This window comes from Melozone crissalis, unplaced genomic scaffold (assembly GCF_028551555.1).
Source record: "Melozone crissalis strain CALT ecotype California unplaced genomic scaffold, PUWL_Pcris_2 ptg000013l_1, whole genome shotgun sequence".
In the NCBI taxonomy this organism is placed as follows: Eukaryota; Metazoa; Chordata; class Aves; order Passeriformes; family Passerellidae; genus Melozone; species Melozone crissalis.
Window position 1 is genome coordinate 48,503,981 of NW_026535791.1, and position 12,049 is coordinate 48,516,029.

The 12,049-nt window shown below is 34.9% G+C and overlaps 1 protein-coding gene across 1 annotated transcript in view; it reads left to right on the top strand.

Moving 5' to 3' along the window:
- The window catches only part of CCDC138 (coiled-coil domain containing 138), a 39,080-nt gene extending 34,390 nt beyond the window's left edge, over positions 1-4,690 (top strand). Inside the window, exons 13-14 of the mRNA XM_054272328.1 lie at positions 3,177-3,315; positions 4,382-4,690. Coding sequence (XP_054128303.1) covers positions 3,177-3,315; positions 4,382-4,553 — 311 coding nt within the window. The 3' untranslated portion in view covers positions 4,554-4,690. The remainder of the gene's footprint in view (positions 1-3,176; positions 3,316-4,381) is intronic.
- The last annotated feature ends 7,359 nt before the right edge of the window (positions 4,691-12,049 follow it).

The window sequence follows — 12,049 nt, forward strand, 5'->3', positions numbered from 1 at the left end:
GTCAGAACATTCTTACAGCATATATGAGTGTGTGTGTGTATTTTTTTTTAATGTAATATATTTAAGGAACCAGTAAGGGCAGGGCAGCAAAGAAATATTCAGATCAGCTAAATATGGTATTTGTTTACCCTGCAGAAAAGGAATTAAAAGCATTTTATGGCTATTTAAGGGTATTTATAGGAATAAATTGTAGGATTGCCCTGTTCATCCAAGCAGTCTTTGTTACTTTCAGATAGCTCATGAATCAGAGGTCAGATGAGTCAGAAGTCATGCTAAATGAGTTTTTTAAAGCCATTTGTTGTCTTAATAGGCAATAGAAAGAAGAAAGGCCTTTCTTCTCAGTTTGTTTCTTGAATGTCAGCGTTCTCATAAAGAAAAGAATAAATATATGTATTTGTTCTTTTCTTCTCTTTTTGAAAAGCATCTTTGGTAAGTAAGAGATACTGTTTCACGTTTTTGTTGTTAAAACACATTTCATCAGCGGTGCAGTGCAGGTTGGTAGGACCAACCATTTCTCTTTCTTGGGAATAGGCAGTCATTTGGAGGAACTGTTACAAATTTTAGAAGAATCTCTATAAATTTGTAGCTCCATAGAATTACTATAAAGTTACAGACTATATAATTTGTAGTCCTAGATTTTCATTGCTTTAGAGAAGGTTATCTCTTCCTGCTATTGTACAGTAATTTTACTTCAAACACTCTTCAGTGATAGAAATATTTGGTCAGGAAGCACTCTTAAGATGGTGATTGTGTTCATTGGGCTTTGCTTATTTGCTGTTTCTGTTCATAGTTTTGTCACCTCTTCTCATGGATTTTAACAAGCTAGACTCACTAGGGCATTACAGCATCATACCAGAAGTGAAATTTTAGTTAGTCTTTTTTCCAGGTTTAAGGCTCTGCTGTACGTACTTAATAACCCCAGAGTTCTGCCACAGAGAGCAGTGGCTCAGTAAAGAGCACTGAGTGTATGTCAGTCACGTATCACTAAGTGTAGCACATGTGGTGAACTCATCTAAGGATTTTGTTTGCTGTAATTGACAGATAATCCTGAGGTTTTTTTATATGACAGTTTTTGGAAAATAATACCTTCTGCAGAGAAAGTACAGAAATACTGAAAAAAATATTAAAAGTGGTATGCCTTGAAGACCATAAATAAAATAAATATTATATTTATTTTATATATATATTTAATAGAGAAATATTATGTTTCTCTAAAATAAAATGAGAAATAGTATCTTGTCTTTTTTCACTGATTACTGCTTTCTTTCCTACTTTACTTTCATTCTGGTTTTATATTTATTACTGTTACAATTTAAAGACAGCGAACTGTAACTGGAAGTAGTACTAAAACAGAGAGGACAATGTGCATAAAACCATAGGTGTGTTAAACATGGTAGGAAGAATGCAAAAAAACACAGAAATAGATGTAAACAGTAAATCACATTAATTTATAGTGATTTATTGCCTTGATAATGTACATGTCTTTGACTAATTGTTGTTTTGCATTGCTTTGGGTAAAGAACTAAGGATACTTGAGCTGTGCAAACCACAAAATATCTGCCTGCCTTTTCCAAACTTTACAGAACGTTAGTTGTTGTTGCTTTTTATTGCTGCAAGGTTGGCCTCTTGCTACCAAACTCTGTTATTATCCTGCATCTGTGTGATGTCCATCCACACATTCCATTATGTATGTTGTGGATTCTGTCTGATGAATCCAGCGTTTTAAATCAAAGGAGCAAAATCACCTCTGCTGAAAAGAGAGGAAAGATTATGTATAGCTGTAGTTTCTCTGATCTGTGATAGAGGCATTTGCTGTTTCTCAGTCTCTTTGTTTGAGGGTATAAACCAGCAAAGGCCCACAAGTCTCTAGAGTTCCCTGTGTATCAGAGGTGGCACTTGGTCATTTGTTGGAATACGAATAACTGGGTCCTTACTGAATATTCAGCATAAATGCACAGTGCAGAAAATTAGTTATCTAGGCTCCTGGGCTGACTTTAAATGCCAAGTTGATTTGTTTTTAAAGCCCTATTTCAAACAGTTTTCCATAGCATTTCTTCAGATTTTTTTATCAGGAAACCTTCTGAAATAAATTAAAACCTTGAATTCACTCCAAGGCTACTTGTTACATTTAATAAATGGTATGTCCTTGAACAAGGAGGGGGAAAATTTTGACCAAAATGTACATCCAGCCCTCTTTGTACTGATAAAAACATCTTGAGATCCTATTTATAAATTACAGTGTTCATGTTATGAATTTTTCTTAATGTCTTGTTTGTTGGTTTATGCTGTCATTTTCATATTGCAGTTTCTTATTAAGTGGAACACATTAAATATTTTAATATTATGCAATTAAAAAATTTTCTTCGCATGTGTATACTCATAATGCAAATGCCCTGTGGTATATGAAAGTCTGTTAATTTTAAGGAAAAACAAATTGTTACTTCTTCTCTTTAAGTTTTTGCTATAAATTAATCTGTAATATGAGAACCAAGAATGAAATAACCAGGTAACAGATTTAACCTTATTTTGAAGTTACTAGATTTTGGGAAACAGGGTAGAGGGAAATGCTTTTCAGTGAGACATAAAAACTCATCTGCTATTTTAAGGGAGGGGTTTTTGGTTTTAATTGTTGTACAGATCTTACTTTTACCTCTTAATTACTGTGTTTACTCTCTTGAAACTGAGTACAGGGACAATATGTTGATGATGAAAGATTATCAGGTCTCACACAATCTCTTATATGTACTCTCCCTACCCATGTGAGCTGCAGCATTTTAAAATATTTCTTTCTGAGTCATTTTGCTCAGCTTAATGTTCCCCTCCCATGGTCTGAAGGAAAGAAACATGATAAATGAGCATTGCATAAACATTTTCAATGTAAGATTTTTTATTTGAGTTTAAAATGATTCTGTTTCCTGTTTCCTCTGTTCTCAAGAGAATAGACACTGCTTTAATTCAAGGATCAGTACTGTCAGAACTCTTAGGAAGCTGCATTTTTTCAGTTTCTAGTTTTACCTGAGTTTTGCATCACATGCTCAACAGAAACTGAAATATTTGGTTGTTGTAATTATTGCACAGCATGAAGCATTTAAGGCCTTCTAAAGGTATCAATAGCAGTTACACTTTTCTCTGCACTGAACTGTGTGATACAGTTTTTAAATCATTTTCTTTTCCAGGTTCCTTACAGCCTTTCCTGGAAGCCTGCAGCAATGAATCCTTCTTCCAGACTTGCTCTGTATTGCTTCGAAGTTCTAAGCTAGATATTGCAGTTTTGGAAAAGCTCTGTGTTATACTGCAAAAACTCTCCAGAATAAAGTAATCCTTTATTACCATTACTCTGTTAGCTATTATTAGGTTAATGAACTTGGTCACCTTTTTTCTTTTCCAAAAACTCATCTCTGTTTTTCTGTTTATTCCCTCCACCATATACAATGCTGGACTTGTAATTGTAGCAGTTAAATTTAAACTGTTTCTGCCATAGAGGTTTAAGATAAGCTTCTCAATTAGTGCATAATTCAATTTGCAGAGTACAAACTAGAAAAAAAGCCTCACGATGTAGACTTAAAGAAAATTATTCCTTACATCTGCAGGTGATATAGATCCGCCAAATGCTTAGAATTCTTAGAAGAGAATCCTAGACTTCCAGTTTTACTCAGATACTTAGTAGTAAGCGCCTTTGAAAATTTAGTCATATATTTGACTTGCATTTTAGCTTCATCAGTTTCATTTCCTTAAAAAATTTAAGATTTTGAGGCAGTTGAGCCCTTTTGGGAATGTTCAGCTTTTTAAACTGTGTTCCCATTGCTTACTGATTAACGGATTATTGTAAAAAAGGTCATCATATCAATAGTAATGTGCTGCTGAGCTTCACTGGCACATTGCTCAGTGGGATTGTTTCATTATTGTAAGGCATATCTCAACTGAGGAATTTTTACATTGGACTTAAAGCTGTTGACAAAACTGAGGTTTTCATTTCTTGTAAGGAATAAAATAGAACTCTAGGAAAAAGAATTTTCCTATAAAATAATCTAAAATTATAACTGGCATTTACTAGTGAAAGTAAAATTGGCTCACAAATCCTAATTTTTTTATTTGTCTCTGAAATCTTATTTCAGATGAGTGAAAAGCCCTTGAGCTTTCATTATACTATGTTTACGTATCACTCAAGAAAACTGATAATTTTTGTTGATTTTTTGCCAGATTTTTCTCACCATGCATTGATAACCTTATGCTTAGAAACATACATAGAAGAATTATATTAAATACTCAAAATAATACACATTTTGCTTCATTAAAAATACATTTTCTGTAGCATCTTCAGTGTTTATATGAAACCTCTCCATTTTAAATTTACAATTATTTTATTCAAAATCTTTTGCAGAAGCAATAAGAAGCTGTTTGAAATGTTTGGTCTTCATCGAATGTTCCAAGAACTGCGCAGAACTGTGGATCCAGGTCACACCTTCCTTTGTATAAACCTCAATTCAATTCTGCTGAATTTGGAATTCTTGACAAGTAACTCTCTTGACTCCAGTCTAAGCACAAGTCACTAGCACTAGCTTTCAATCTAATTATTGTTCTGTATAATTTATATCAGCTGCCTATGTTACTTGAAATTTGCAAGGTTTTTTTTTACTGATTTGTATAAATACAATAAACAGCATCTCAGTACTGTACAATTTGCTGGCTATCGTGTGGATTCTCACATTTCACTCATTCATAAAAAGGAAAATTAAAAACTTTGTAATATGCTAGATGGCTTTTTTCAATATTTTCTAAAGAAGTGAAATAATGCTGCTGTTGTAAATGACTCATGCAATGTAAGCAATTGAATCCTTAGAGTAAGCAGATCAGTAATACCAGTCTTTCCTTACAGGGATGAATCTTAGTTACTTTTGACTCTTCAGAGAGTTTTATAAATTCTTTATATAGTAATTTATTTTATGGTTGATAAGTAGCAGACAGGTATCTTAGCAGATTATCTTTTGATAAACCTGCAGTTTTAGTGATTAAAACCAGATTTTTATTTAACATAACTAGATGTATTGAATAAGAAATTTTGTTGGTTTGATTTCAGAATTTTCTTTTTTTTTTTTCTTTCTTTTCAGATCTGTATTTCAGTCTTTGACTAACACTGACATCAGTATAAAACTTCAGAGAGTTTTTATTTCTCATTTTTTGCCTTATTTGGTTGGTTGGTTTTGGTTTGGTGAGTTTTGCTTGGTTGGCTGAGGTTTTTTTATTTTGTTTGGTTTGGTTTTGTCTTTTGGGGGGGGCGAGGTAGGTGTTGTTGCTATTGTTGTTGTTGTTGTTTTTTACGAGAAGTCTATGAACTGGTCTTTGAAATTGAATTTTAACTGCAAATATTTTTCTAGCAATTTGACTTAACATTTCTAACAAGCTTTTCTATGAAAGGAGTCTACACCAGATTTGGCATCAAGTATGTCTAAAAGAGAGAGCAAGCACTGTGCACTCTCTTGGCAGGAAGCCAACTCTAGGTAATTTTTAAATAACACTAATCACAGATAAAAGAATTTCCTCACAATCAATTACATTTTGAAATAAGTATTTCTTCATCAGTAGTTTTGGGTTTCTGTCAAATTCACCAGCAGTGCAAAAGCTTGCATATACCTTTGGCTGGAGACAAAATCCTGTTATTTAGGAAGAATATTCTCAGTCCTCATGTGCTTCTCCATCCACTACCATTTAAAAGTACTACAAAAATTAATAACAAAAAAGCCTGTAGAGAGTTGCTGGCTTTCTTATCTCCACAAGAACGTTGATTGTGCTCTGAATTTTCAGCCTTCATTGCTGTAGTTTAATCTATTGATCTTCCTTGGGATCCCAATTTAACACAAGGTGGTCATCTAATAATGGCAAAGGTAATGCATTTAAAAGATACACATTGAATATGGTGTAGTTTTTAATATTGGTCCCTTGTGGTTTATTTACAGTATTGTTTACACTCTAGAAAGTTGAATCACAGCTAATTTCAAGTTTTTATGATCTAAATGTTAGGTTTCTGTTAAAATGCAAAATAAAAGGGTTTTCCAATCTGTTAAATATTAATGCAGTATACTAACAATGTAAGCATTAGCCTTGTCATTTTGATCTTATGCAGATTTTTCAAGGCCAGGTTAGATGGGGCATTGAGACCCTTGTTCTGGTGAGAGGCATCCCTGCCCTGAGCATTTGCCTTTTGAGCCAGCCCACCCCAGCTGTTCACACCAGCCCTTGTCATGGCCTTGCTCAAACATCCCCATCCTGTTATCATTCCCCTGAGTGACCTTGGCAGTCTCTGTGGGAGAGGGGAAGAGAGGAAGCCAGTTGCATTCCCTGCTGTCATTTGTGGACTTGTTTTGGCTTTTGGAAATGATAGATTTCTGCAAGTTGGCCACACTTTGGGCACCTCTTTGTATTGTCTTTCCCTCTCAGATGGAGTCCAGAATTTCCTGGGTATTTTTCCGCTTTTGTGGCATTTAGATACTATGAGTATCTAAATTTCTTCTACTTTACCTTTCTTCCAGAAAACTGTCTACAAGAGATATTTGAAAAAGCTAACTGTACCTCTAGCTATTTCCTGCAGCTCCCTGTTCCCTAAGGAAACATGGTGTATGTGATCTCAGTTTTCTGGTTTCCTGCAGAAGAGTATGCTATTTTAGATATGCCTCTGTCAAGAGGTAAATTTATATTCATCCAAAGAATATAATTTTTCAACCATTTTGGGAGAGAATTTGAGGGGAAGCAAGAGATGTGATGACCACTTGACCTTAAAAGAAAGGCAGGGACCCTCACACTTCCTGTGAGCTGATCAGTCAGAACACAGAGCTTCAAACTGGCTACAGTCTGCCTTGTCTTGGTTGTGTGTAGGTCTCCAAAAGCGATCAGCTACCATCACTGGCATGAAATAAAGAAAATTTCTTGTAGTCACAACCTATTAATTTAAGGAAAAATAAAGAATTAACACGCAATTTTGTCTTGCTGGGTTTTTTTGAAAAAAAAACTTGAGAAAGTCAACAAGAGTATTGCATCTCTTTATGTTGAGACAGTTTTCCTACCAGAAAAGACTACCAAATATGATGAAAAATAATTTCCCTTTTTTTTTTTCTTACAGGCCTGTCTACTGTAGAATTGTAATCACCCTTGCTGTTTATAAAAGGTTTCCTATTGATAAATTTTTCAGACCTCATCTACAGAGCCTAGATTTAGCAAATCTGTGATGAAGATTGTTCCCTGGGCACAGGACAGTTGTATTTTCAAAAGCTTGGCATAGCTAAATAAAGTGGGCTAACATTACCCAACCTGCACAGTTGTGCTCTATTTCTTCATATCTGTGACTCTCACCAGCTGATAAAAGGTCTGAAAGTGGAATTTCACAGTTATTTTCCCATTCTCCTGTGCATGACTGGCTTGCATCTCTTTCTAATGTTATATAGCTGAATTTGATCTATATAATAGGGAAAGGTTTCTTGTAGCAGATAAATTTACCTGGAAGGTGAAGGTATGCCGAAGGCAACAAATTTTGAAGGACTTCTATTCATGGTCAGCATCAATGTCAAAAACATATGATTTAACTTACCAGACCAGATTTAAAAGGAGCTGTAAGTAGAGCTCATAATTCAGAGCTGTTACACTGAATCCTTTAATTATATACTGAATTTTTCACCTAAAACTTATATGGCTTTGGAGATTGATGATCTAATAAAAAGCATTTATCTGCAGGATAATGTATTTAAATGTAATACAGAAAGCTGGAAATTTTGATCTGTGAAACAATTTGGTAATTTTCCACTTTCCAAATGGTTAAAGGGACTACAATGGCAGAGCAGTGACCCCTTGTGTTCCTCTGAATGATTTTTAAACTCACAGAAATTATTGTAAGAGTAATAGTGTTGTGCTGCATTGAGATCCTGGCTATTACACATCCCTGAAGAGCACTGAGATGGGCTCTTGCTTGTGTGTAGGTCTCCAAAAGTGATCAGCTTTATGTGTGACACTGACTCTTGTAGTGTGTTGTGTCAAAACCACCGCTATCCATCTTGTCTTTGGGCTGGTGAAACCCTTGAATGCCATCTTCTGACCATGGTTAGGAATATCTTTGTTTATTAGACTTATGTTTTTTACTTAAGCTTGACAGCAAGTGTATCTTATTACTACTAGAAGAGATAGCTTTGAACAAAATCACTTTCTGTTTGCTTGCTTGTAGGTAATTTTTTTTTTGAACCATTCCGAGTTGAAATGTAACAAGACATAACAAGATATTCTGATCTCTAAAGTCACACTGAGAGAATTAACTGAGGAAAAGGGATCTGAGAAGCTATATATATTTTTCCCAGAAACCAGTTCTCTCAAGCATATTTAGACTGGACCCAAGGAATATCTCCCTGAATATAACATGTCTCTCTGATCACTGCAGCTTAATGGTAAGTAATTGCTCTGATAGATGTACCCAAGCTAGGGCTGCAAATTCAGTGGCCAGGATACTCCTAACAATAATTGAAAGGTCAGCACAAACACCATTCCTACTAATACGTTTACTTTAAGATCATCTTCAGGTCCATAAAATGGCATCCTTAGTGCAGTTAATTATGGAGAAAAAAATAAGTAAAAATAATCTTTCCAGCCTCAGGCAGAAAAAAAAGTATAATACAGTAGAGTTTCAAACAGGAGCATAATATCCCACCCACACATCAGCTTTTTGGAAAAGTAGCAGGCTTTTGAAGAAGGTTGGAGATAACTAATGTTGCCAGACTGGTTTTTTTGCTTCAGAATAAGCAATATTCTAGTGTGTGGATTCAAGAGTTATTTATATAAGAAATGCAATTAAACATGTTTTCTCAGTTTATGATCCTTTGAAGCCACAAAGTAGCAGTTGGATGTCTGCTTGATTTGTCCTCCTCCCTGCTGAAGTGAAAAAATGTGAGGAGGATTTCTTTTCACAGCAGTCTTGCACACCAAGGCTGAATTTCAGAAGCTGAACTCTATTTCCTTCCTGATTCACTTGTCTTTCTACTAATCAGTCTTCAGCACTACCTCCTCCTGATTTTTTGTTTACTTCTATGTGGTAGATTAAGTTGGAAAATAATTCCTGTATTGTCTTGCTATACTAACTTGAATCCTTATACAAGCTTGTTATTATAGCAGCCCCAATTATTTTTAAAAAAATTTTAAAAATAAAGCAGATGAGCAAATGAGATGTCTGTGTGTACCCTGTGTAACAGCTAATCACTAATGCCTTCTGCAGCAGTGCATGCAAAGGTTTTTTACCATTCTTCTCTAAGCATTCAGACAGTCTAGATTCACAGAACAGTGGCAAAAAGGAATCAACATTTTTCTGTCCTTGAAGAATAGTTGATAGTGATAAATTAATGCCTGAGGTAGCAGGTGCTATGCATTATAAATCACATCACAATAAATAATCAAAAGCACTTATTTGGATGTGGGGGTAGAATATATATGCAGTATTGTGCATCTAGAACTAGATATAGCCTGAGACAGTCCATTCTTGCCCTGTTTATATTAATAGATTTAGTGAAATGTGCACTCGGAAGCCTCTGCCATATATAATGAGGGCATGGGCTCAATTTTTCTTTTTTATTATCAAGACAAGTATAGAGCTTGCTTGCAGAAGAGTGACTTCTGAATACAGGAATCATTGAGGTACCTATGGGTAATGATTTTCACCTGCAACAGTAGGAATTTTTCTGTTAATTGCGCCTTCCCTAATGGAAAGAAGGATTGCTGAACTGTCTGAAGCTTAGAGTTTGACAGGGAGAAATGGAACTGGCATGCCTTTTCAGTTTATAATCCAACCCATACTTCTGGGCATTTATGCATATTATTCTTTGTTCATGAATAACGTGAATATTTAATTATCCCAAATTATAGCATACAAAGGCATTCAGCTGTTGTTGCTTTGTACTGCAAAGCTGGGACCTACCCTTTCCAGCCCAGCTCACCTCTCTTCTTTTTATTTACGTCATCAGTCCGGGACCATCAGATATTGAACACTGTGTAGAGGACAGTCCCTGATTGCAACCTTAAATCAGAAAATCTGCAAAGCCCAGCAAGTTTCTCTAAGGAAAAAACTGGGACAACATTGGTCAGGCTAGGAAGCTGGGCTAAGGTGAGGAAAGTCTTACAAGGTAGTAAGTGGTTCAGTTGGGGGGGAATACAACTTGGTGCCCTGTTTTTTGTTGTTTTTTTTTTTTTTTTTTTTTTACAGAAGCTTGCAGTAGTTCTTGTGGTCCCACCTGTGCAGCCTAAGACTGCATGAACACAATTATCCTGTCATGAAATGAAAGCATCCAGTTAAGATTTCTGCTAGTGTTGTGAAGTAGTGCTAAATAGAAATGCAGAATGAAGACATGGTAATGAGGGTACTGTTGCTGTGACACTACTCACCAGTCTCAGAGTCTGCAGAGTTCTCAGTACACAGATAAAAATGTACAGATTCTCTGAGGAATGGCAAGGGGCTTGGCATTTTCACATTACCTTCAAGGTGAAATACTGAATACAAATTCTCTTGATAAAATGGTTTCTGCTTCCCAAGTGATGCAGAGAAGCAGTATCCTACAGGAATGCAAAGATTGCTCCATGTGTGTTACCAAGACACTCCCGTACCACAGGAATGTGCCTACCAGCCCTTGGCTAACCTATTTAATTACAGATTTATAAGGCAATGTGCTATTTAATCGAAGAAATGGCAATACAACTGTGTTTGACCTCTTTCTTTTATTAGTATATTTTATGTTCATATTTTACAATGTAATAAGTTATATATACAGCATTAAACAAAGTTATTAGAAAGTAAGCTTTGGCAAGACCTACAGGATTCCTTTTTCAATCCTGTACATCTCTTGTATAACAATAAAAATACTGTGTACTAAATAAAATAATGTTAAATAGTCTGTGTTTGCATTGGCACCATCAGTTTCAAAGCCCTAACTTTTCATGGCCCAATAAACATAAAAAGAAGATTCCTCTATCTTCTTTGTCTTCCTTTTAACAAATATGTGATGTGTTGTTGTAAATGGTGTATAAAACATAGGAGGCAGTCCACTGAATAACACTGTAGTTACACACTGGCACAAGAAAAATCGACTTTTGATGCTTAGGGTTTTTTTCCTTCCTTCGTTTCTTTCTTTCTTTCACTTTTGTTTCTTTTTAATTTTAGTAGCAATAGTAAAACCTGCAAATTCATGGTCTTGAGAATGATGTTGAAGATTGCTGAACTGTAAACATATCTAGAAATCTTATTGAAGCCTGTTGAAATCAGTATGAATTTGTCATTGATTTTAAGACAAGAATTTCACACCTAAATTCAACATCAATCAGCCAGTTAAATTTCAAATAAGTGCAGCTTGCTGCATCATTGAAAGAAGAGTTAAAATCTTACCAAATTTGGCATATGCAGATTAATGAAGAGTGTGTTATGATATCAAAGAAAGGGTGGAAAAAGAATAACAAGAGGGATAGGTTTTATGATGCAGTATTTACTTCCCTGATATACAAATCAAGTGCTGAAACAATACTAACTATAGATGTTAAAGGGTGATGATAAATGTTTTGCACAATTATGATACTCTCATAAATAAGATCTAGTTACTAAGTGATTGAATACTGGTTGTTAAATTCTGGGTAATAGTAAATATTTTTAATAGCATTTTGTTCAGTCATGCATTTTGGAATTTAAGAAGTAATTTTTGTAATTGATACATCTCTTAATTTAGTGGTTGCAGTTGGTGAAATCCATCATCACTATTTTGGCTATAAATTAGGCAAATAGGTTTGCCTGTGGTCTGAATGAATTTTAGATAAATTTTAACTGTGAAAATCAGACATTAGTTAAAAGAAAACCAAATTAAGTCAATTTTTGTACTTCACAAACTCACAGTAATGCATTACCTTCCAGATGAGTTTAATGTCACTGGTGGATTCTGTGCTCATGGTCTAGGCTTACAAGAATATAGCATTAAAATCACTTTTTCCTCCGCATCTCAAGGGTCTCTAAAGAAATCCACTCTTTGTGTCACACATGCACCACTGT